The 26,911-nt window shown below is 53.3% G+C and overlaps 1 protein-coding gene across 1 annotated transcript in view; it reads right to left on the minus strand.

Annotated features, from left to right (window-relative positions):
• The window catches only part of ATXN10 (ataxin 10), a 140,515-nt gene that overhangs the window by 23,678 nt on the left and 89,926 nt on the right, over window positions 1-26,911 (minus strand). The window contains exon 11 of the mRNA XM_029954084.1: window positions 6,822-6,885. Within this exon, the coding sequence (XP_029809944.1) occupies window positions 6,822-6,885 (64 nt within the window). The remainder of the gene's footprint in view (window positions 1-6,821; window positions 6,886-26,911) is intronic.

Consider the following 26,911-nt stretch of genomic DNA (forward strand, 5'->3'; position numbering starts at 1 on the left):
TCCGGATAAAACTGGAAGAGGAGGTAGGGGTGCGACCACACGGGGCCTCTCAGCGTGTGCTGGAGACTCCGGGTCGTTCTAAGCACGACGGGCAGTCCTGGGGGTGCTGTCAACGGGGCGCGTCTGTGACAGGTGGTGAGGGGGCAGGAAACGTCAAGAGGCAGACAGGACGGACCCTATTTTGGGTTGAGGAGACCTCCCTGAATGGACACCCCGAGGGCAGGAGGGGAATGGGAGTCCGGGGGCCACCACTGACCCAGGCCGGAGCGAGGAGAGAGCGAGCGCGATGGCGGCCCTGCAGACGGAGGGAGGCGGGCGGACTTGGGACGTGTTTCAGACACAGAATCCGTAAGACGCGGTGACACGGCAGTGGCAGGGGAGTGAGAACCAACCAGCAGCACGAGGGGCTCCCGGATCTCCACCTCAGCGACTGGATGGGTGGAGACATTCTCCCAATTACGGGGAACGGGGGCAGCAGTTTTGTGGAGATATTAATGGTTCGACTTTGGACGTGCTGGGTTTGGAATATCAGGAAGACACACAGCACATGAGGGTCCTGTCTGTGGACGGAGTCTGGGAGCCACAGGCGAAGGGGTGTCTAAAGGAACGAGAGCACCCAGAGTGCAACTCCGTCTTACCATCTCCATGGTGACCAGACAGGCCCAAGCCACCGTCACCTCTCGCCTGGGTGACTGCAAGAGCCTCCCTACAGGATTCCCTGTCATTCTGCGGCCCAGAGAGCATCTGGAATGGGAAGGGCATTCACCAAACACGGAATGAATAAAGGAGGAGAAGGTGGGACTCCTCGGGGAGATGATGCAGGGTGAGGTGAGCGCTCCGGGCTCCGCCACGTCCAGCTTTGCTCCAGCATTCAAACGCTGTGTAGAAGAGGAAGCAACAAAGGAGCCAGAGAAGAAGGACCCAGCAAGACGTGCGGAAAACCTACAGAAGGCACGACCGTGAAGGCCAAGAAAGAGGCAGTATGTTAAGGACAAGCGACTAATTGTGCTGGATGAGTTTTCACACGATAAGAACCACCACGGGCCCAGGTTCTGGGAGCACGGTGGGGACGGGCGACAGCATGCAGAGCGTGAGGCTCAGGAGCCCACTCACCTATCTACACCCCCTTGTGAAGACCCACTGGATTTTTTAAAAAGACACAAGCCCTCAAGTACAAAAAGAATTCCAGACGGTAAAAGGCAGACAGAAAAGAAGAGACAGGGCACTGGCTTATGGCTGCGTAAGGGGCTCTCGCAGCCCCCTGGCGAGGTGATGAAACCGCCTGCCCTGCTCAGACGTGGGGGCCACACAGGCCTCTTTGTTTAATGTTTTATTTATTTTTGAGACAGAGAGAGACAGAGCAGGAGTGGGGGAGGGGCAGAGAGCGAGGCAGACACAGAATCCGAAGCAGCTCCAGGCTCCCAGCTGTCAGCACAGAGCCCGACGTGGGGCTCGAACCCACAGACTGTGAGATCGTGACCTGAGCTGAAGTAGGACCTCTTTAATGGAAGGTAAAGGTGAAAATTAAAATGGAAGGCCTGTGTGCAAATTTAAAACATCTGTGCACCCATACATCCCCTTCCACTATCTCAACAGAAGGCTGGGCGATTCACTAATTCAACGACACGGATAAAACAGAGATACTCTGGCATGGAGGATACCAGGCAGAGTTGAGGGCGGAGACGCCACGTGGGAAATGGTGTAATTAGGTCAAAGTATATGAACATGGAAATTAAAACACAGAGGTCCTGAAGCTTTCCCAAGAAAATGGTGTATCAGGCGCTGACATTTTCAAACAAACGCAACTAGTACCCCATCAATGGCCCCACTTTAAAGGAAATCCTAAAAAGACCTCAGGCAGAAGGAAGATGATCCCAGGTGGACAAACAGAGATACGAAGAGTGAAGGGCAGGGAAAGTAGTAAGTATGTGCACAGCTAAATGAACACTGACATTATGGGGTTTGAACACAGAATGAAAGTGTGTAACAATAACAATAGCATGTAAGTTGGGGGTGCCAAATGGTCCTGTATCATCTGGGAAAGGGGTCAGCGGACTTTCCTCAGTTAAGGATGCCTGTTGTAATTTTCCCAGAAAACTATGTACAGAATAGAAACAAAAGAACAGAGAACACTTAAATGAGAAAAAGATAAAAACTGATTAAAATATAAAATAACCCAAAAGAAACCAAGAAAGAGAGAAAAAGAAAATAAAATAGTACGGACAAACAGAAGGCCTTCAATATAAATAGGTCAGCATTTATATTATAATAAATATAAATGAGCTAAATGCAGCAGGTGAAAGACATAGATTGTCAAACTAGATTAAGGACAAAACCCAACTACATGCTGTTCACGGGAAGTACCTCTGGTAACAGAGACGTTGAAAATATAAGAGTTGAATGTGTTCTACCATGTAAATAGCAACCAAAACCGAGTTAGATAGAAGAACTATATTAATATCAGGTAACAAGTATTTTTAGAGATAAAGAGGTTCAATTTATAATAACAACAGGAATATTCCTCAAGGCCTGTCTAATAAAACTGCCTCAAAACCTGCAATGGAAAACTACTCTTTATGTAACTAAGAGAAGAAATAAGACAAATCTATAATCACAGAAGGATATATTTAAAAAAAATTTTTTTTAATGTTTTATTTATTTTTGATACAGAGAGAGACAGAGCATGAGAGGGGAAAGGGCAGAGAGAGAAGGACACAGAACTGGAAGCAGGCTCCAGGCTCTGAGCTAGCTGTCAGCACAGAGCCTGACACGGGGCTCGAACCCACGAACGTGAGATCTGACCTGAGCCGAAGTCAGAGGCTTAACCGACTGAGCCACCCAGGCGCCCCTCAGAAGGATATTTTAAGACTCTCTGTAACTGACAAACCAAAGTAGAGAAAAATATCAGTAAAAATATGAAGCTTTCACAAATTTCACCTAATATACATGGATGAAACGCTGCTTCCCACGACTGGAGAATAAATGTGCTTTTCAAGGACACACAGAACAACTGCAAAATAAGTACCGTCTCCCGGGTCATTACGCAAGTCTCAATAAATTTCACAAGACGGAAAAGTATGAGCTCTTTGATCACAACACATTTATGCTAGAAATAAAGCTCCAAAAGAGAACCAGAAAATTTAAATTTGTTTAGAATTAAGAAATGCATTTCTGAATAATCCAGGGGTCAAAAAAGAAACCATGATAGAATTCAGAAAATACTTTAAATGTACGGTAACAAAAATAACTTACACCCAAATCGATGTAATGGAGCTACAGAAATACACACAAAAGGATAAAAGCCTAAAATTAAGAATCCTAAACAAATGGACAGATATGCCGTAGCCGTGGGCTGGAAGACCCAGTGTTGTTAGAAGTCACTTCTCACCAAACTGAATGCAGTCAATGCAACTTCAAAGAAGAACTCAGTATGTGTGGATTTAAGTACCTGTTGGCTAAGCTGCTATCTTGGGGGTTGACTCACGTGTGTATGTACACGGAGGCGTACCTAAGCAACGAATGTGTAGAATCTGACGAGCCGGTTCTAAAACTTTTACGTAAAACACAAATGACCAAAAATAGCCACAACACTTTTTAAACAGAAAAGACACATTGGAAGGACTGACCCAACTAATATCGAGACGCGTTAGAAAGCGGCAGAACTTCAAGAGCGACGCCGCTGGTGCGGGGCCGACAAGGAGACGGAGGGAGAAGAAAACAGAGTCCAGAGACAGACCCACAGCGCTTGGACACTCCTGATAGACAGCACTACGGCTGACAATCATGTTCTTCTCCAGCCTGGGCTGGACAGCTGCGTGTCCATATGGACAGAGACAGAAAGAGACCCCAACTCACTCTCTGTACAAAAATCCACTCTAAGTGAATCACAGACCAGAGTGGAAAAGGTAAAACAACCAAGTGTTCAGGAGATAATACAGCGGATCAACACGAGCTCAGAGTTGGAAAATATTTCTTCAACAAGATACACGCCCAAAGAACTAGCCATCAAGGAAAAGTGATAAATTTGATGAACTGATAATAACTCCTGTTAATTAAAATAAACCATAAAGAGAATGACAAGATAAGTCACACAATGGGAGAAAGAAAACACCAGCAACCATGTAGTTGACTAAGAACTTCTACTTAGAATATAAAAAAATCTCTTACAAAGAAATTATGATGGAAAAACCCAATGAAAAAACAGTCAAGAGATCTGATCAAGCACATTTGATGTCCACCGACACACATGGGCGCACGCACGCACGCAATCCAAATGGCAAACAAACATGTTAGAAGACGTTCTGCCTTGTTAGTTACGCAGGCAACAGTGAGCGAGATCTGTAGTCTTAACTATAGTAACAGGAAGGAGGGAGGAGGGGAGGGGGGTTTATCCAAGAGTGAATCTCCATGTCGTAATCAAGATTTATCAGCATCTGATACACACATCAAGGACCAGCAGCAAAGCGTGGGATGTAGGCGCAGAGCAACTAGCAGAACAAAGGGCGGAGAGCGAATCGAGAGTGTGGACAGCGGAGCCGGAGACCTCACGTGCTACCTTCTGGCATAAAAAACAGATGTACTGTTTTGATGAAAAGAAAATATAAGAAAGGAAACCACCTAAACTGGGTGGGGGCTAAGGAGGCCAAGTCGGGGTAACTAGAGAATTCTCTGGAAAGCCTGCCGGTGAGCCAGGGCCGGGGGACAGCACGGAGGGCACCGCTGCGGTTTTATTCTGGAATCTGGATCACGTCCTCTTCGCTCTGGCTGCCAGGAACCCCAGGCTCAGAGGTACGGCTCCCATCTAAACACTGACTCCCTAGGCTCTAATGCTTCTTCATTTCTGGCCATTCAACCATCATGCCCCCTCTTGCTCTGACATTTCAGCGTGTAGCATCTCCTATCTTATGCATACTGTATAGGCCTTTACACTACGGTTGGCTTTAATAAATAAAACTCCAAAGACTGAATGAATATGTGTCATACTAAACTATGTGAGATTTTGACTTTTCTCGACAAAGGAGTATTCTTTCTGGGATCTTGCGATTCTCCATTAATTATCATGGTAAAGAGGCCAGTCATCTGTACAGATTATCCATGGACATTTTCTCCGTTTAGAATGCTGAGTAATTTCTCTGCCACATGAAGGTCCCTGTGGTTTCCCTGCATGAGTTCTGTCCCCTCCCTGTGACTCACAGGCAGGCGGGACAGGAAGATGGCTGGGCCTGGGCACACACCGCACTCGCACTCTGGGTCTGACCCGCAGGACGAGGCTCTGAGTCCCCTCACTGTGTCCCGTCACCTACAAAACGGGGGTGGCGGAGAGGACGGTGTGTGCCGCGCTAACGTGCGTGAACACGCAGCAGGGATTCAGCGAGAGTTTCCAGAAAGGAGTGAGTGAACAGAGGAACCGGCCCGGAGGATGCGGGAGCGGCCGCGTGCGTGCGGACCCCACACTGTCCAGCCACAGCGCGGGGTGCGGGGGCCGGTCTGCTCCCTGCTCGCTGTCAGAGCAGAGACCGGGGACACAGCCCCTCCGCACCGGGAGCCGATTCAAGGCTCAGGACACTGCGGGTCAATCTCTTTTCTCATCGTAAATCCTGTCATCAGGAAACGCACCACTGCTGCCCCCGCACCTGAGTGACCTTCTCCTGGTTTCCTGTGACCCCAGCTTTCCTCCCCCTTTCTTCTCCGGGGGCGGAACCCCCTAACCCTGTGAGGGGCAGCGCCTGCCGCGGCGGATGATAACAGTGCAGCGAGCCAACTCCGTTCCACCTCGGGGACGCGTCTCCCGAGGCTGGCTGGCTTTTCCTGACCCCGCGTGTCACCGGTCGTGCCCTCAGAGACCCGACTCTTCTGCTGCGAATCAGCGGTGACAGTGCTGCGGGCACAAGGATGAGCGCTCCTCCCTCCGCTCACGTCACACACATGATTTTTATCAGCTCCTTCTGTCTTCGTGACAGAAATCTCAGTGAGGGTGCTCCTTAAACGCCCCTCCTCGCCCGCCTCCTGAGCCCTGTGCTGTCCCCCGTGGGCTTACACGCGCCACGTCCTTCCTCGCCAGCCCCCCACCCCCACCCCGGCACGTGCCAAGGGCAGGCGGGGCACGCCGCGGCCAAGGCGTCGCGCTGGACGGAGTCCGGCTCAAACCTAACCAGCCTGCCCCCCGCTTCCGGCTCTGCTCGGGGTCCCAGGACAGCCTCCCACAGCGCCACCTCTGGGTGAAGTGGAGGAAGTCGCGGGGTTCCCCGAAGAACACCCCTACAACCAGGAGGGTCAGCCGAGGGCAGGAACCGGGACCCCCAGCGTCGGTAACAGGGGGTCACAGGCCAGAATGCGACAAAAACAGGCACTTGGTGCCACGGAAGTGTTTCTCCCTATTCCCGGGGCCCCTGGGGGCCCCTCCTGTCTCTTGGTCACCAAACCATTGGTAAAATGGGTCCTCGCAACGGACTGGACTCTTAGAATCTCTAGAGCAGAAAATTCTCAGAAAAGCAAAATCCGTCACATTTACTCCAAGGAACACTCACCTTGGAAAGGTGACGTCGGTGACAGGCGGCACACGCAGGGGCCGTGAGGGGCGGTCCCCCCCAGAGTTTAGAGGGCTTGGGCGTCCGCTGCCGCTTCAGACGGTCCTACTCACCTTGACCGGTCACTGCTATGCGGCACCGACGGCGCGACAGCAGCCCGGCGTCCCGGCTCGGAGACCGCGGCTCAGGGCTGAGGCCCAGGCCCCAGGAAAGCCCGCCAGAGCCGGGGGCGCGGGCAGGGTTCCCGGAGGCCTGACCGCACAGGGACGCCGGCGGCACCGCGTGCAAGGATACAGGGGTTCTTGTCGTCGAGGCTGCAGCTGTCCAGGAGCAGGGGGATGCCGTCCAGCTCGTTCACCTGCAGACACAGGAGGAGGCCGGTTTATACCCCGCAACGGGCCCGCCTCTGCTCTTTACCTCCCCTCGCCGCTGTCAGGCACACGGCTGCATCTCGAGCCTCTGCCACGTCGGCCACAGCGGACGAGTAAACCTGACCTCTGACGTGGAGGCAGCAGGCATGGAGGGGCGGGGAGACGTCAGTGACCTGGCTGCCTTCACGGACCCAGATGAGGAGACGTTAGTTGACGGAAGGCCACCCCCCTCCCTCCGCTGCAGCCCAGTCCCCTGCACCTGCCGCACCCCAACCTCCGATGACTCGGCCCGGCACCCAACCCCAGTGCCTGGTGGCCTCCTGGGGGCTCAGGCCTTCCTGACTCTGGGAAGCTAAGCTGCACTGCATATACGCTATGTCCGCTCTATGCAGACTGTGGAGTTAGCAAACTATTCCTGCTTTCATGACACACTAGTGCCGTTTTAGGTTTTATGTGTTACTTGGGAGGATGCGGTAGGTTATTTTTTGGGATGGAAAATGCTCAGATATTTTCCCGTTTAATTAAGGGTTATTGTTTCTTTGCTTTCAGCTGTTTTGGCTTATGGGCCTCCACGGGAAGCTCTACTTCCGGAGAACCGGGGCCACCGGTATCTGAAACACCTACACCAACCCAGAAATACTTAAAAACAGACACATAAACAGAGAGGGATACAACATTTTTCTTTTCACCCTTTCTTAAAAGTGCTGGGCGACTGGATAGGCCGTGGAAAGGAGGAGAAAGGGGCGCCCTCCCCAGCACGGCTCGCCAGGCTAACCCCGAACGGGTCTGCGTGTGGTGCGGCCCAACAGCACCAGGAAGCGGGTCGTTTTCCTCCACGAGGAGCAGGAAAGACTCTTCAAACCATGACTCAAAATCCAGAAGCAATTGGGAAAAAAAGGTGGTCAAACTCTGACTACAGTTTTCTAAAAGGCAAATACATAAAGAGGAGGCGCCTGGGCGGCCCAGTGAGTTGAGGGTCTGATTCTTGATTAGGGCTCCGGTCATCGTCTCCGGGTTGTGGGTTCAAGTCCTGTGTCGGGCTCAGAAAGAAAGAAACGCAGCCGGACACGGAGACGTCAGACGACGCTCAACCTCGCGAACTGTTCCCACACGGAGACGCCGCTTCTCACCGTCAGCGTGGCAGACGGGCGGGCGGCGGGGACACGGGCGCCAGACAGTGTGATGCCTGTGGCGTGGCTGCACCGGGTGCAGCAGGGTCACGCGTGTCCCCATCGCTGACCCAGCCGCCACCCCCCCCCCGGCCGTCCCAGGACGACGTCATCCACAGCAGCACCGCTTCATGAGACACGATTCACGTACAACAATGCTCACCTTGAAAGGACACAGTTCAGTGGGTTTTATTTTTTTATTTGAGAGAGAGGGAGGGGAAAGGGACAGAGGGAGAGAGAGAGAGAGACTCTCAAGCACGAGCGTGGAGCCTGACACGGTGCCCGATCCTGTGACCCCGGGATCGGGACCCAGGCCGAAATCAAGAGTTGGGACACTCCACTGACCAAGCCGCCCAGGCACCCGCCCTTCAGTGGATTTCAGTCTTAGTGCCAATCCACTCTCCGATTTTAGGACATCTGCATCACCCCAGGAAGCCCGCACCCAGCAGTCACTCCTCACGCCCAGCCCTCAGCAACCACTGATCCATCTCCTTTCTTCCTCCGGGTTCGCCTACTCTGAACGTTTTGGATAAATGGAGTCATTCCATGTGTGGCCTTTTCTTCCGTTAGCACGATGCCTTCAAGGTCCGTCCGTGTCTGAAGCATGTATCAGCACTGCAGTCCTTTTTACGGCCAAGTGATACTCCACTGTCTGGAGAGACCGTGTTTCATTTATCCGTTCATCTGCTCGTGGACAGGCGTTTGAGTGGCTTCACCTTCCTGGTCACTGTGGCCGTGCTGCTGGGATCATCTGTGTGCGTGTTTTCAAGGGGCCACGAACACCCAGTTCTCCGGGCTGCACACCGCGAGGGGGGCCTGCCTGGTCTTGGAAACGCCTGGAGGAGCTCCCGAGTGCGTTCCGACGTGCTGTGCATCTTCTGTTCCACCAGCACGGACGAAGGTTCCTACTGGCGCACGTTCCTCCCGTGCTTGTCAGTGCCCGTGCTCTGCCTGTAAACCGCCCGTGGGTGGGAAGTGGCCTGTGGCTGCCGTTCTGATTTGCATGTCTCTGAGAGCTAACGACGCTGTGCTCAGCACAGTCTGTAAAGACAAAGACCCTGGGAACGGCACAGGCTGGCGGGGTGCGCCACAGCGCAGGCGCAGAAGACTCCTCGCAGCTGGGAAAGCGAGGGGACACGGCCGCGCGGAGGGCTCCCCGGGACCAGCGGGGAGGACCGCAAAGTGCAGACGGACTTCTCGGCGCGGCGCACCTTCTGCGTCACAAGACATTTTCCTAGAGTTCCCGAAAGACACGAGAAAGGGTAAAATAAAAAACTAATAATGGTCATCCACAGAGAATGAGAAGAGGAGGAGGCAGAAGCAGCAGGAACGGGGGACAGATCTCTGTGAACGTGCTTGGTGATTCCACTCTGACTTTGGGATCCTGTACATGTTTTATAAAATTTTCTACAATTAAATTTATAACGGATGTTAACTAGACTTACTCTGATTATTTCACAACCCACAAATACGGAGTCATTATGTCACATGTGAACACAATATGTGAATTATGCCTTAGCAGAAAAATTAAATTTACAAAGTTATAAAAATAGAAAACAGGAACGTATTAATCTGAAGACATGTAAAACAAAGAAAAACTACCACAGAATTAAAACAGTATTTGACTTTACGCCCCTAGTGAGACACAGCCTAAGCTCAGAGAGAATTACACAGAAATCTTAAGACAGCATTCAGATTTCTCTGCTTCATATTGGTATTGTTATTCTGGACTATTATTTATATACTTAGCTTAATTTTTTTTAATGTTTATTTTTGAGAGAGAGACAGAGCAAGAGAGGGGGAGGGGCAGAGAGAGGGAGACACAGAATCTGAAGCAGGCTCTGGGCTCTGAGCTGTCAGCACAGAGCCTGACGTGGGGTTCGAACTCACAGACTGTGAGATCCTGACCTGAGCCAAAGTCAGACACTCAACCGACTGAGTCACCCAGGCACCTCTATAATTTAAAGCAAATGGGTCATTAATGTTATTAGGAACTAAGATTTTTCAGCACAAAAAAGAAGAATGAAATCCAGAAGATAGTTCTACACTTAAATTAGAAACACTAGCAAGATTTCATGATATACTTTTCAATGTCCAAAAAGTACTATTTCCTAGCTGTTCACTAAAAAGGCCTAGACGCGAGGACAAGCAGCCCTGAGCACCCCAGAGTCGGGCGAACTGCAGGTCCTCCCTGACCTACGCCGGGGTCAGGTCCCAAGGAGCCCTTCACTGCCTCCCCCAGCCTACTGGGCCCCAGCACTGCGCCCCGCGGACCTCAACTGTGCTCGCCCACGCGCAAGAGCCCACGGCTGGACAAAATCATCTGCCACAGAGCCTCCTCGGTGCGGAAGTGTTAGCCGTGTCCGGTGTAGGCTGCTGTGCAGGAGGTGAGAAACGGCAAGGACGACAAGTACACACGGTGCCCACGCCGCTGCTGCTGCCCCTCATGACCGCGAGGCTGACCGGGAGCCGCGGCCGCCGCCTGGCCTCAGCGAGAGGAGCGTGCCAGGCGTCGCTAGCCCAAGAAGAGATCCACACGCAAAACTCCAAGCACAGTTTCTATTAGACGTGTCCTCACGTCCACACCACTGTCAGCTGGACAGTCCGTAAGTCGAGCCGCGTTAAGGCGGGGACTTTCTGTGAATACATGTGCCGGGGACGGACGACGGCTCTCCACCTGCCCGTGACGCACAGACCTGCAGACCACTGTGGCCACCTGCCCTCGGTTTCCCCAAGGCAGAGAGGAAGAGCCCTTGAAGGTCGCGGTTACGTGCAAGTTGTGGCTGAATCGAGGGCACGCTTTCCCGGCTCCATTAAGAAATGACCCAAGGTCAGATTTTACAGAGATTCATGGAAAGTGTAGGGCACAGATGACAAGGACGCCAGCGGCACTGTGACACAGACCTCAGCGCACCCTTCCGGAGGAGTGGCTGACGACCAGGCTCCAGTCTGCTGCCGTGGCTACGAGTGGGGTGCTCTGTCCGGGGCAGGGGAGAACGATTAGGGAATTAACAAGTTTTCTCCTGTTCACACTTCATAAACCAAGCGGCTGTCTGTTTTCTCACCGACATGCTGGGAACGGAGTCCATGCCCACAACAAACGAGTCCCAAGCTGCAGTTCCCACCCGGGGGCCAAGCTCAGTCACCACTTCCACAGGGTAACGCATCTCGGCCGGAGAGCACGTCTGGCTTAAACAAGCGAGCGCTTCGCCCCGGAGATGAAGTGGGAGCGGGACACGGCTCACCGAGGCGCTGGCTGCCCTCCCCGCTGGGCCGGCCACGCTGGAGAGCGTGCTCTGCGCGCAGGCCCAGCCCTGCCGTGCACGCTCCTTTGGGGAAATCTACCGGATGGACCGGAAACACAGCCTCAGCCACCCCGGCTGCTCTCACGTCAGATGTAAGTACAAAAATCCAAGGACACAAAGAAGGGCAAGAGCACAGCACCAGCCAGCACCTACTCTCCTCCCTAGACACACAGAGAACCCGAGTGCTCTGACGTTTGGTAAAAACGTGTTCACCGCCCTGCTCCTCAGAACTGACACCTGCTAGTCCTCATTCCGAAGTGGACCAATGACCAGCGCGGGTGAGGCGACACTCAAACAAGGTCTCCGTCCGGAGACAGCCATCCTCAGACATGCAGACGCCCAACTCGAAGGGGTTGGAGCCCAAGGGCGACGCCGGATGAAGCGGACCGTCCGGCCAGAGACCTGGACGCACCCGCCTGTGGGCAGGACTCGCCTACCATCCCAACCCCCCCGGGGGACGGGGGACACTCTCGAGAGGACAGAACTACGTGAGAATTCCAGCTCCTCCTTTCAGCCGTGGAAGCTTGAGGAGCTCTCTGATGTTATGTGACAAGGGGGTCACACTCATGTCACAGAGTCACGTGAAGACCCAGGAGGAAGGGCTCGGCATGGCGTCCCACACCCAATCAGGACACCACAAACGGCAACACACTTATAATACTGTTTCCACTGGTCCCGAGATTCTGAAGGCTTCCCTCATGACCCACACGTGGAGAGGGCTGGGCACGGCGCTCCCCCACAAGCCACGAGCTGGTCCAGACGGACTCTTCTAGAACCAGGAAATGCGCAGATGCGGCGCGCCCGGGTGTGCCGTGCAGCTTCGCGCTGGGCCCTGCGTGGCTGCCCTCCACGGGCGCGTCGGGACAAGCCACGGTGCTCCTCAAGGGGCTCAGGCCGGCCCGGGGCCTGCACTCTGCAGACACACTTTCTCGGGAACTCCGAGCGCAAGGCCAGGCCGGCGGCTCACGCCCTGGCTCCACGTCCTGGGAGGTGTCCAACAGCACTGACCCTGTGGCCCCAACCTGAGAACAGGTATGTCCTAATCTCAGAGAGTGACGCCCGGGCGGCCGAGCCTCAGACACACTCTTCCGGTGAGTCCGACCCGCGCCGAGGCCAAGCGCACCCGCGGAGCCAGCCTCTGGGACCCAGCGCAAATCCTGAGAGGAGCCCCTAAGATGGGCCCACTGCCCTCCCCCCTCCCGTCTGGAGCTCTGCTCCCCTCCCTCCTGCGCCCGGCCCCGCTGAGCCGGGACGAGCACGCAGCAGGCCACACCGGGCCCGCGCCGCCACCGACACCGCGAGGCCAGGCCTCCCGCGGCCCAGGGGCCCCGTGCGAGTCCGCCGTCTCTGCGCCGGCCTTCGCCAGCCACGGGCCGCTTCCTGCACTCGCCCGCCCTCTGGGGTCTCGGGCACGCATCTGTAACCGGCTGCGGTCTGTCTACAAATAATATTACATAATAACGTACTACTGTCTCACACACGACGGGAAAAGCTCACAGCCGACACTCCCCTGGACGTTGTCCCCTGGACGTTGGGACAACTGCTCTCACACGTTCACTTCTCCATCCGTCATAAACCCCCAAAGACACTGAGATTCTGACTGATTCAAAGAGCTACTGAATTTTAAATGAATTTAAAAGTGAGGAAAAAGGTATTCCGGTCTTAGCCACCTCTTTCCCGTTCTGGGGCTTTGATTCCCTCGTAGAGTCAGGTCTCCGCCCAGGACCATCTTCGTCCGCCTTACACAACGTCCCTCGACGCCTCCTCACGGCGCAGGTCCACTGACGGCAAAGTCTCTCAACGTGCGTTTGGGGACATGGCTTTACCTCACGCTCATGTCTGAAGGATGTCTGGCCTGGACATATAATTCCAGGCTGACGGGTCTGCATTGTGAAGATGTTACTGCACTGATTCCCGCTTTGCATCCCTGCTCCAGAGAAGCCTATCAGGATGCCTCCTATCTTTAATTTTCTTTTTTAATGTTTATTTATTATTGAGACAGAAACAGAGGGGGGGGGACGGTGCAGAGAGAGGGAGACACAGAATGCAAAGCAGGCTCCAGGCTCCGAGATGTCAGCACAGAGCCTGACACAGGCCTCAAACTCACAAACCATGAGATCGTGACCTGAGCCGAAGTCAGATGCTTAACTGACTGCCTGCAGGCGCCCTGTCTGCTTTTCTCGACTGGCAGGCACCGGTCAATGCATCAGAGAGAAACTGCGCAGCAGGCAGCTGATCCAAGACCAATGGGGGGGTCTTTGCAAATGTTATTAAAATAAAAAAAATTCCAAGAAGACTGATGAAGAAAAGAGAGACATCTATTTAAACAGAACAGAATGAAGAGATAAAAAGGTAGAGAAAACACAGATTGAAAGAAAATATTACGAACCATACAAAAAAAACTGGAAATTTACATGGAATGAGTATCTCCGAGGAAAGGAGAAAACGTCAACACTGACGCAATCAGAATCTTGACCAGAATAACTTGCACACTTAAATTATTTAATGACACAAAAATGACCAAGACTCACTGACAAAAACAAAGGACCCAATGGCTCTCCAAGTGAGCACCACCACGGTCTTCAGGACCACATGACCTATTATATACAGAAGTTGTGGCAAAACACCAGGCAAAGAGAGAAAGCTTCCTGACCCTACTCTGACTTGGTTCAGAACCAGCATCAGACAGAGCGGGGTATGAAAGTCACAGGCCTATCTGCCTATAAGAGGGCCCCTCCCCGCCTCACACAACGAAACCCCACAAATGGTGTCAGACAAATGAAATCACACACGCTACGTGAGTTCATCGTGATCCTAACAGGGACCGGGAGATGGCCAGTGCAGTGATCCTCATCCATGTTCTGATCATCATCTCCCGGCCACGGAAAACACATCTGATAAGGGTTAGCACTGACTTACGATTTTTTTCTTAATTCTCAGAACACTGGAGAACTTTTCTAACTTGAAAAGGGCTATGTGCCAGGAACGTATTTAGTAAGCGTCATACCTGAGAGAAAATTTAGGTAGATTCCAAGACCAGAAAAAAACACAAGGAGATGGTTTTCTTATTCTGATACAGAAAAATAAACTCAAGGGCGCCTGGGTGGCTCACTCAGTTAAACATCTGACTTCAGCTCAGGTCATGATCTGGTGGTTTGTGGGTTTGAGCCCCGCATCAGGCTCTGTGCTGACAGCTCAGAGCCTGGAGCTGCTTCGGATTCTGTGTCTCCTCTCTCTCTGCTTCTCCCCCACTCCTGCTCTGTCTCTCTCTCTCAAAATTAAATCAATCTTAAAAAGAAATTAAAAAAGAAAAAGAAAAAATCAGAGCGTTGTGAACACTGCCTTGGTCTCTCTGTCAAAATGGAAGCAGAGAAAGGAATGAGAACAGAAGAAGGCAATGAGGCTGATTAGATGAAAGAGGAGTGATTTTTTTTGTTTTTAGGAAAAGAAGTGGAAATTCTAGAGGGTAGATTACCCAGATACAACATGGAAAATAAATATCAAGAAGGCCAGGAAAGAAAGATCCATAGCGCAATGGGAACGTATCGAGTCCTACCTGCTCTCAGGGACGGGGAAGATGTTCTATTCTCACTGGAACAGGGCCTGTACTGAGGCCCCACAAAACCCAGGACGGGACAGAAACATGGTCCTGGCTCCCTGGGGCTGCTCACACAAGGGAGAGTAGGACTGAAGAAGGGAGTGAGGACACGACCCCTCAATGTCACAGGCCGCCAACCGTCCCAGACCCGCCAAAGTCCTGCAGAGGCAGAAACTCAGATTTCCTGCATCCACGCTCTTTCCCTCACACCCCCGAGACTTCCTGTTACGTGGAAGCAAACACCGAGCACTGGCTCTTGGGGACACCCTTCTGCTCGGCGGTGACGGTCAGAGGACTGGGGACGGACTGACTTTCTGACCCGGGTCGGGGGGGTGCCAGTGCTCTGACACACCTGTGCCCTCGTACCGGTTTTTAATTATAGGAAGTGAGGCGTGTCAGAGACTTGGTGCTGGGGGCCATGGTCCTGAGAGGCGCAGACCTGGCCGGCAGCAGGTGGGGTCCTGGCCCCGGGCGGGCAGGAAGAGCCCCCTGGGTGGGATTCAGCAGAACAGGGAAGCGGAGAGGATACATTTTAAACTTCGGTTTCTTTGTATTTCAACTCTTAAGGGCAGAGAATCTGACTGAGGTCTTGGACTTTAATTTAAAATGGAATGTAATCTTCGGATTTTAAGGTCTCCCTGGGAATTTGATAATGAGATAGAATTAATATTCAAATTTAGAGTACCTCTTGTGGGCATTTTATTATTACACTGAATTTAGTCTCTTAATACGGAGTGAATTTTCTGCCTTGAGGTCAGAGTGACTCTGGAGTTAATTTAAGTCATGGATCGGTATGACCCACTTAAGAATCTCCGCCAGTGGTGCAGGAGCAGGAGCACGGCTGGCCACGGCTCAGGCACGGCAGGACGGCCCCGACCACTACGCTTCTCCCCGAAGGAGGGCGCGCCCGGGGCCCATGCCTCAGCAGAACCACCCAGCGCAGGAAGAACGCCGAGGGGGGGCATCTGCTGCCTTGGTGCTGTGGACAGAGCCGTGTCCATTCAACCTCTGTGGCCTCCCTGCGCCCTTCACCGGCCCTCCCCAGGCAGGGGCAATCCAGCCAGCGAGTCCGGCTGCATGAAATCTGGGGTACACACGTGTATTGGTTTGTCTAACTCCGTCATTAGATGCTGGGGTTTCAACTACATGAAGCACGCTCCATTCGGTCCCATACCCCTTGCCTTGCCCTTAGATGACATGTCAGTAACTAGTGGCTGAAAAAATCTGTGTATGTGACGGCTCTTATGACCCCTTGCACACAGCCACACGCATAGAGGTAAACAAGGTCCTTGTGCCCGTGAAACTTGGCACGACGTGCGTGTGGGGGGAGGGGGGAGCACAGGACGCATACAGGAGAGAACACAAGCAAGAAATAAGTAAGTATAAGTGCATTACAGATTAGGATAATTGCTATAAAGGATATAAGCAGGATGACCAACTCGAGTGACAGAGGAGACAGGTAATACTTTTCTATAAAATGGTGACATCCGAACTGAGACCTGGAAAAAGCTCTCAAAGATCCCGAGGGAACCCAGATCACTTGAGGTTGAAGGAACCAGAGGTGGAGAGAATCGAGTGTATCCGAGTTATGGGAAGGAAGCCGGCATGGCTGTGTGCAGGGGAGTGCTGGTAACGCGGTAGGGGTGAGGCTGTCCAGGCAGGAGCCAGAGCCTGGGGAGGGGAGGTTCTCAAAGCAGAGTCCCTGGAGCAGCAGCACAAGCGTCACCTGGGGACTTATTGTTCAGATATGCGCATCCTGGGGGCACCCGGGGGACTCAGTCGGTTAAGCTTAGGACTTCAGCTCAGGTCATGATCTCATGATTCGTGGGTTCGAGCCCCTGCATCGGGGTCTGTGCTGGCAGCTCAGAGCCTGGAGCCTGCTTCGGATTCTGTGTTTCCCCCTCTCTCTGCCCCTCCCTTGCTTACACTCTGTCTCTCTCTCTCTCAAAAAAAAAAAAAAATTAAAAAAACATAAAAAAAAGAGAAATGCGCATCCTGAGCCACCCTCAGACCTACTGAGTCAGACTCTGGGGTGAGGGCCCAGCAGAGAGCTGCTGAATGGATCTTCAGATGATTATGCTGCGTGTGGAATTTTAAAACTCACCATGGCTCTCAACCGTCCCTGTGAATCCGAGTCACCTGCGGAGCTTCTAAAAGCGAGGGCTCGGTCCCACTTGGTCAACTTAATCTGAATCTTGGAGGCGATGGTCCAGGCACATGGACTTACATGCAAGCACGTAATGTATGAGCCCCCTAGACTCAGCTCCTAGAACACAGTCTCCAAGGGCAGGAAAGTAATTTAGGTCTTTTTTTCTCCTACGTGCGAAATGAGCAAGCGAAGCTCTTCCCCACGTGAACGGAATAACCTGATCTGGAGTTTCAAGATGGCCCCGGCCACCGTATGAAGATGTGAGTGGGGAGGGGCATGCGCCGGGGTGGGGGAAAGGCCTGTCAGGAAGCACCGGGCAGGGGGTGGGAAGCGGACCCACGCAGGGCTGCCGCGGCGCGCGGGGGATAAACTCCCATAGAACTGAGGGCAGGCAGATCCCACAGGAACCTGCTTTCTCAAGTGAATAGACGGAGGACTCCAAGATGCTAAGCTTCCGCAGAGCTGGTATCATTTACTGAGAAGCAGATGGGCTCTGGGGGGCCGGGGGTGGAGGGGGACCGACGGGGCAGCTTCGGGAGCAAGGCGCTGGGACACCCAGCGGGGAAGTTGTATCTTCCGTATCTCCAGTGTGGAGAGTGTGAGCTCCAGGGATCCCAGCGCGGAGCCGGGGTCGTCTGCACACAGACGGATGGTCCTGAAAGCCGGGGACCGGGGGCCTCCCTAGAGAAAGGCTCAGGACCAAGTCCTACAGCATTCGGACATTTGGGGGTCTCCGGAGAGAAATCTCTGTGCTCCTTCTATAACCTTGGCCTCATCACCAAATACTGTTCCATCTAAAGGTTCCAAAAATCCAACACTAGGTACTACAGGCAAATTTTAAGCACTTTCCCATGGATTAATGTGAAAGCAATATGAATGTTCTCTTCCTGGAAGGAGGTAATCAATAACTGAAAACCCAGAGTGACAAGGTTTTCTTTTAAAAGACACAGTGATGGGGCGCCTGGGCGGCTCAGCTGGTTAAGTGTCCGACTCTGGATTTCAGCTCAGGTCACGATCTCACGGTTTGTGGAACACAGCCCTGCATCGGGCTCTGTGCTGACAGTGTGGAGCCCGCTTGGGAGTCTCTCTCTCTGCCCCTCCCCCACGTGAGTGAGAATTTTCTCTCTCTCAAAATAAATAAACATTAAAAATAACATAAAAGTCACAGTGACCACCAGATCATTTGTCCATTCATCATTTTTCAAGGTAACTTTTTAGACGCTTATTTTTTTTCTTTTTAAATGTTCTGTGGGCTGCAAATTTCTTCCCTCATAAAGATTATATAGGAGTAAAACATATATACATACATACCTCACTAAACTGAAGAAAAGATACTGTAATTGCAACCCACTCACTCTGTGCTGCCCGGACCTCGAGAGGAGCAGGAAGCCGCTGAAGTTCAACTTCACGGTGGCTGACTTCCAATCAGTACGTCCACCACACGCCCTGGGTGGAAAACTGCCTGCCTTGCTAGCAGAGGCTGGAAGGTGGGAAGGGGTAGCCAGGGGGCTCACCGTTCCCTGAGCCCCTCTGTCCCTCCATGCTTGAGGGCAATGGGGTCGAGCAGCAGGGTGGAAGGGAGAAGGTCAGTGTCAGCGCCAGGGAGAATCAGAGTCGGCTTCGGCTGATGACCACCACCCTGACACCTCAGCCCCGCCCAGGCTGATGTCGGGGATCGGACCCCTTCCCCCCGGGGCCAGGCCCGGGCCCGGAGGGGGCAGATCCCATCCGTGACCGTGTTCACGGACTGCCGGTCTGTGGTCGGCCCGTATGTATTACCCACACACACATCTTGAAACATGAAGACCATCTTTATATGCACGCTATTCTACATCTTTCTGTATAACAGAAATGCTTTGACGATGTGATTTTTAAAACGGTATATGCAAAAAATAAAAATAAAAAACCAAAATGGCATATGCTATTCCATTACTAGAATCTACCATAATGCATTTCATCCTCCCCTATTCAGGATTCTTAAATAATTTCCAAGCTTTTACCAACTATATAACACACATCCACACAGGGGCATTTTTGCTAGATCATGGGTTATTTCCTTTGCAGAAACTCCCCAAGGAAAAACTACTGGATGGACAAATATAATCACCGTTAAGTACCTCCGATACACGTGGCCAAGCTGCCCCCCAGGTCCTCGCACTCCTCACCACCCCTAGCACTGCCTGCTTCATCTTTACTGGCCGCGTGTAATTTTTCCCAAAGTTCCTTTTCTTAAATAGACAAAAATTTTATTTTCTAGCTTCACTGACTTTTTACTATTATTATTAGAAAGGCCAAGCATTTTTCCACCTGTCAAAGTTCGGTGACAGAATGTTTCAGGGGGTCAAGGCCTTTAACCGTGAAGTTTCGTGGACCAACTAAAACACACAGCAGTTACCCTCAGGGTTCTAAACCCAAGTTAGGAAAGACCCACAGGTCTCACAAGGGGTGCAGATGTGCGGGCAAGAGCGACAGCCAATCATGAGGCGGGCCGTGGCCCAGTTTCCTGCAGGCGCCTGGACACCGCAAAGCCTCGGTGTGAACACCAGCGAAGGGCAGACGGTGCCAACGGCAGGGTCGTGGCAGTGGCTGGTGTGACGGGGACCCATTCAGAGACCGCGCCCGCAGGTGCACCTGGCCAAGACCCCACGAGGCTGGGCCCACTGGGGAGGAAGAGCAGGGAATGAAAGTTTGGGAACAGTTATGCGGCAGGCACACCCCAGGAAGAAAGCAAGTCCCAAAGAAGATGCTTCTCTGAGTCCGGAGGGACACTCGCCAGGGCGACACGGCCCCATCCCGCAGGAGCGCACAGACACTCAAAGAAGCTTTTCCACGACAGTAACGCTGTGACTCCTACCAGCACCCCCAAGCAGAGGACGACGTGATTAATAAAATCGTTTTGTACGCTCAGCTACCAGACTCCAGGAAGATTAACAACTAACTTCCTCGGGCGACTATCTGCACCTGAATTGAGTGCGATTTTCTCAGGAATTCCTCACCCGGCAGGTACAATCTTTGTTGAAAGGACGAAGGAGGTTAGCGGGTCCTAGAGGCGCTTGCTACTGCATTCTGCTCGCAAGACTGAAGACAACAGGACTGTTCGGAAGGGGGAGGGCACGGATGACACACGGGTGGCACTGTGCTGACCGGGCGTGGAATGACCGTGGCTACAGATGAATCTGCTGGCGCGTCGGCCGCCATACACCACAGGGCCGAGGCCAGAAAGGCGTTCTCAGCCGATTCAGAACGCGAGCCGCCTTCCGGCGCTTGGCTCCGACAGCGAGGTCCGGAGGCCGCAGCCCGTCCTGGAGGCGGGCCCCGGGCACAGCGCTGCTCCCGATGCCCACCGCTCTACCAGGCCTCCACGGAACCCGGGGCACGCGAGCCGCAGAAACGACGGTGAGTCACCCTGGTGTCGGAGGAAAGAAGGTGAAGCAGAGGGCGTCCCTCACTAGGGGGTGAGGAAAGGGAAGGTCTTGCACAACACCTGGCCTCCAGAACGTGCCCAGTAAAGCGGGAGTAACATAACCTTTTTATTTGTCCTTCTACTTAGGGCATTTTTGTTGCATTCTTTGTAAAGAACTTGAAACTAGCAGAATTAGGCAGAAGAGAACCTAAGCGCAAGGGGATCTCTGCCACAGTCATTTCTGGAAGACGAGTCCGTCAACACGTCAGGAGCTGCGCGGCAAGCGATCTGAAGAGGGGGATGACGGACCCCGCTTCCAAGCAGAGGCGGGGAGACAGGGCGGGACGTGAGCCCATCTCCTGGGCGCTGCAGGGCCCGCGCCTCGCAGCTCCGCTCGGCAGCTCCTGCAGGCACCGCAGGACCGACCTGAGCGCAGGGAGAGCAGACCGGGACGGCTAACCGGGTCTGCGGAGAGACAAGACCGCGGCTCGGGAGAGCCGGGCTGGCACGTCCGCGCTCTCACGCACGGCTCCGCTTGGGACCAAAGTAACCCACACGGCCGGCCGCTAAAAACATGCGTTCTGCCGCTGCCTCCTGGGATGGGATTCCCACCCCTGCGCCGTCTACGGTGTCACAGTCAGTGCCCGAACAAACAGAAATCTGTCCTGAACACATCCAATCTTTAATTTTTAACCCGTGGACAGAATCTCAACTGCTTGCTGTAACAGGATTAGCTCATTAGCTCCTCGACACTAAGAAATCCGCCTTGGAAACGGTGTATCAACTTGCCCGTGGTGTTTAAAAAAACAAAAACAAACAAACAAAGGAGAGGGGAAAGGGAGGGAAGGGAAAAGGAGGGAAGGGAAAGGAAAGGGGAGGGGAAGCAGGGGTGGGGGGGAAGGGAGGGAAGGGAAGGGGAGGGAAAGGAAGAAGGCGTGACTGCTGAGGGCACCGGGACGTCACAGCGCCCGCTGGCCCCAGGAGGGACTGTCCCGCTCTGGGCCTGTCACGAGCGGGTGTCCCGCAGGGGAGCCGGCCTGCCTTCCACGCATCCTGACTGACAGGCCCACTGCCTGTCCGGCCTCTGCAGGGCGTCGCATGGAAGCCCCATGGTCACCTTCCAGGTGCAAGATGACAACGAGGGGACCAGGTCTACGACCAGAGACGACACACTTCAGAAACACAGCCCACGGGAGAAAGGCCTTCAGCTGTGCGAGAGCACGGGACTCGGAGAAGAGGAAGGAAACGCGCACCAAATATGCTCCACGTGCAAACCGGGGGTGGGGTGGGGGTGGGGGCTCCTACCGGCTCCCTAAGGTGGGAGTCAGCGTTCCTCTCTGGCAGATACAGACACTGCAGAAGCGGGTATCTAGTCTTCAGAGAGGAGACGGGGCCCCAAAATACAGGAAATGTGCTGGGAAACCTCCAGAAGCACAGCTGAGAGTGTGCAGGTGAAGGGCAGGGGCAGGGCCGGCGACGGCGGAGCAGGTCGTGACGGGGCCCGGGCCCCGGGAGCAGCCATGACGGGGACGGCGCGGTGCCAGCCCCGCAGGCCGGGAAGGGCCTCTGCGCCGAACGCAGCAGCAGGAAAGAACTGACCGCGTGTGCGAACCTCACCCCCGGCACGGTGTGCACGTTAGAGCGCCAACTGTCCGCAGCCCCTCCGTAGGACTGACCTCTGTCTGCCCACATCCTGCAACTGTTCACTCGTGTGCTAAAAACTGAAAATAAGAGTACTCTGGGACAGACTCTACGGTGGGGACCAACGAGGTGACTCAGACACATCACTGCTCTCACCAAAGTGAGGGTGGGGCGGGAAGAAGGGAGACAGAAAGGCCCTGGGGTGACATGGCGAGGGCAACTGGGGGCGTGTCATGCCCAAGATTTCTTTATCGTCCCCCAAAACCAGAGACCGCCAGGGAGACCGAGTCACGCATGAAAAGCAAAGGGCTTTATTACGGGCTTAGGCTCGCCGGGGCCTAACCTCGGGCTCACAGACTTTCCCGGCCTGGTGGATCCGTGCTGAGCGCCCCCAACAAAGGGGGGGGCAGGGCTTTTACGAGTTTGGGGAGGGGGAGTTACAGGAAATTGTACATAGGTACAGTGATCCAGCAGGTTTATCCAATTACAACATTTAGAGTGTTAACCAGAGAAGACCCAGGCCCCTCACATAGGGTGTACCTAGCCTTAGGCCTGCCCTCAGGAATGTTAAGGGTATTACAAGGGTGGTCCTTCTTGCCTTGGGCAATGTGTGCCCTTCTATTGTCTCAAACCTGCAAGTCCTTACGGGTGACCTGAAGGCCAAGCCCACGACCTGCACTTTTTCCTGAAGACACAATAGAAAGACTTTACCTAGAGATTTGTGTCTTGGAACATGTATGTATTTTATTTTAAAAATTAATTTCCTGCAGTAAAGTGTGCAAATCTCAAGCACACAGCTTCGAGAAGTGTTACACATGTACGCACATGTGCAATTATCACCCAGATCAGGAAGACAAGGAGCACCCCGGCACCAGAGGCTCCCTGTGCCCCTACAGCAACGAGCGCTCTCCTCTCCACCGTCTCAGACGACCTCTGCCCATCCTGGAATTTGGGGTAAACGGAGCCGCACAACGCGCTCTCTCTAGTGTGGGTTTTCCCGCTAAACACGCTGCTACCGACCTCGGGGCTTGCCCCCTCTCCCCGCCCGGCGTCAGCCCGGTGCGAAGAGCACACCGGGCTGGATTCTTACGCATCCTGCCCGCGGGGGACATGGGGGAGTCCCCGGTGCGGGGCTTTTATGAGTTCAGGCTGCGAGGAACACTCATGCACGTGACTGCGGGGGGACAGAAGCGCTCATTTCTACCAGGTAATTGCTGGTTTAGGAAAACAAACTTTGAACAAAGCGACTATCTTGTTAGGATCTTGTTGAAACCGCTGGTTGATGTAACCTAGACTAAGATAAGGCAAGTAGGTCAGTCATTAAGAATAAAAGACTGTAAACAAGATCCTTTTTGTTTTAAAAGGAGGAATGGGTTACTGAGATCACGAAACTTCCCGGACCGGCGGGTCACCTGCCGCCCACAAGCTAATCGAAGGAAACACGGCCCAGGCTCCGCCCTTCCGAATCCCTAGGGCTTTTGTCAGAGTCGTGAGTGTTTCTCTGACATTTCCAGCCCCACCTCTTTCTTCTTGCCTCCAGGGGCTCAGGTGACAGAGTCTTAGACAATTTATGAGGACCCGACAAGTCCCCGAGGCTCCATCAATTTCTGTTTCCAGTCTACTCTCTATCTGTTGTTGAGACTGGGCAACGTTTTCTCTTATCCTGCGGTTCCCGGACCCTCTCCACGTCCTCTCCACTGTGCCAGCGAAGCCCACCCACCGGGCTTGTCCATTTTACTTCGGTCCTCAGATTTCCAGTTGGCTTCTCTTTACGTCTTCTGTTCCTTTGCTGAGATGTTCTAGCTCCTCCCTTGCTTCCAGGGTTCCGAGTGCTCACGGGAGGGCTTCTATGAACGCGGCTTTAAGACCCTGGTCCCGTGGTTCCCACGTCCGCGTCACGGAGGCGTGGCGGCTCCCCATCGCCTCGTCTCATTCCAGCTGGGGTCTGCCTGGCCCCGGGCTGTTACTTGTACCGGGGACATCGGGCGTGAGGTTATGTGGGTGGGGCTCGAGCAGCACCCCCTTTTAGGGGGCCTCCTCTGCCACCATGACAGCGGCCGCGTGGGGGCGAGGGGCAGCACCTGCCACGACCACGAGGGGGACGGAGTCCAGGCCTCGCTCGCCTGCTGTCTGCTGCCCTTGGAGCTGGTGGGCGTGGGGGGCGGTGGCCTCCTTGCTGCTTTATGCCCGAGGTCCCTGAACAGGCGGCAGTTCTGGTGCCCACGGGGCCTCCACTGACAGGGAGGGGGAGGATGCCCAGTTACTGCTGACACCAAGTCTTTTCGGAGTCACCAGTGGGGCGACGGGCCCCGCAGCACATCCAGGGGAAGGCGAAAGCCCAGGACTCCCAGGTGGCCGTGGCTGATGCGGGGGGAGGGCTGCGTGGTTCTCCCTGGTGTCTGAAGCAGGGCCGCCTTGCCACAGTGCCCCTTCCTGGGTCCTTCAGTAAGAAACAGCAAGCTTCGCTTGGGGTTTCTTGTTTGTTTGGTCTGCACCCACTGGTGTGTCTGGACCAACAGCTTCTCTAACACCCCGTCTGAGATACCGGCGGCACGAGGAAAGCCCAGAGGACGCACACCGGGCTGCTCTCGAGCCCCGAGGCCCCGAGCAGGCTGCCCGCTTCTCTCCGTCTTTCGGAGGCCTCCCGTGCTCGTCTTCCAGCTGACGTCCGGGGATTTTAGCTGCGCTTGGTGAGAGAAACGCCGAGAAGTACGCCCCCAGCATGCAGAATGGAGTCCCACTGTACTGAGTTCCTTTCTTGTCTCCATCCATCAGGAGATAGGACAGGAAGTCACTGATCCGGGTTTCGATTTCAGAAGAAAGACTGGGTTGCACATGTGCAAACAAGAGGGACCGTCACTGCTGACTAAGCCTCTGCCCGGCACCGTCCACGTTACGTGCTCTGTCCTGACCCTCCCGAGGGGCCTCTGGCACAGGACTTCCTGTTGTCCCATTTTCGAGGAGGAAACCGGCTCACACAGGGTCATTCCCAGTCTGCAGCGGGGCCAGGATTTGGACCTAGCTGGATCGGACTCTGAAACCTGAGCTCCTAACTACCGTACCACATAAAGCCTTTCTTTCGCCATGAGCCTCCCTGTGCAATGGGCACTAAGGGGCCTGAATCCACTCCGCTGTCCCCAACCACACACTGCACACGCAGTCATCCACAGCGCACAATTACACGCTTCCGAATTCTTCTTTGTCAAAAATGTTAACGGCCCAAACTGTGAGAGCGCCGTACAATTTAGAGCGACAACCATGATCTTGCGACCACTTCTAACCGTCTTATGAGGTGGGTGTTTTGTTTTGTTTCACTGTTTTATTTTCAGCGTAGTGACGTGCAGTGTTGTATTAGCTTCAGGTGCACAATACAGTGACTCAACAGCTCCGTCCGTCCGTCACTCAGTGTGTGCGACAAGTGCGCTCCGCAGTCCCCATCCCTGACTCCCCAGCCCCCTCGCCCCTCGCTTCTGGTGACCATGAGTGTGTTCTCTACAGGTCAGAGTCTGTTTCTTAGTGTCTCTCTCTCTCTCTCTCTCTCTCTCTCTCTCTCTCCCTTTGCTCTTGCATTGTGTTTCTTAAATTCCACACCTGAACGAAGTCCTATGCTGTCTGTCTTTGTTGACTTACTTCACTTAGCCTAATATTATCTCCATCCATCTTGTTGCAAATGGCAAGATTTCATTCTTTTTTATGGCTAATATTCCATCATGTATACACACCACATCTTCTTTATCCATTCACGGGCTCATGGGCACTTGGGCTGCTTCCATATCTTGAGTTATTATAAATCATGCTGCAATGAACACCGAGCGCGTGTATCTCTTTGAATTAGCGTTTTTGTATTTTAGAGGCACATAGCCAGGACCGTGATCACTGGACCACAGGGAAGTTTTATTTCTAACTTTTGGGGAACCCCAGCAGCCCTCCACAGTGACCGCACCAGTGTGCATCCCCACCAACCGGGCACAAGGGGCTCCACATCCTCACCAACACCTGCTGCTTGTGTTCTTTATTTTGGCCATTCTGAACGTGTGGGTGGTATTTCACTGAAGATGAGTGATGTGGGGCATCTTTTCGTGTGTCTGTTGGCCATCTTGATGTCTTCTTTGGAGCAATGACTTTTCATGTGTTCTGTCCATTTTTAAACTGGATTATTTGGTTTTGAGGTGTTGAGTTGTATAAGTTCTTTATATATTTTGGATAGTAACCCTTTATCGGACAGGTCATTTGCAAATCTCTTCTCCCGTTCAGTGGGTTATCTTTTCGTTCTGTTGGTTGTTTCCTTTCCTGTGCCGAAGCTTTTTATTTGGTAACTGTCCCAATAGTTTAGTTTTGCTTATGTTTCCCTTGCCTCCGGAAGCAGATCTAGAAAAATGTTATGACCGACGTCAGAGACATTCCTGCCTGCGCTCTCTACAAGCATTCTTATGGTTAGACCTTTAACCCATTTTGAGTTTATTTTTGTGTTTAGCTGAAGAAGGTGGTCCAGCTTCATTCTTTTCCATGTTGCTGTCCAGTCTTCCCAACACCATTTGCTGAAAAGACTGTCTTTTTCCCATTGCATGTTCTTTCTTCCTTTGTCAAAGACTAATTGACCATATAATTATGGTTCATTTCTGGGTTTTCTATTCTGTTCCATTGTTCTGTGTGTCTGTTTTTGTGCCAATTACCACACTGCCTCTATGACTAGAACTTTGTAATAGAACCTGAAGTCTGGAATTTACCTCCAGCTTTGCTCTGCTGTT

The sequence above is a fragment of the Suricata suricatta genome, chromosome 10 (genome assembly GCF_006229205.1).
Source record: "Suricata suricatta isolate VVHF042 chromosome 10, meerkat_22Aug2017_6uvM2_HiC, whole genome shotgun sequence".
Classification (NCBI taxonomy): Eukaryota; Metazoa; Chordata; class Mammalia; order Carnivora; family Herpestidae; genus Suricata; species Suricata suricatta.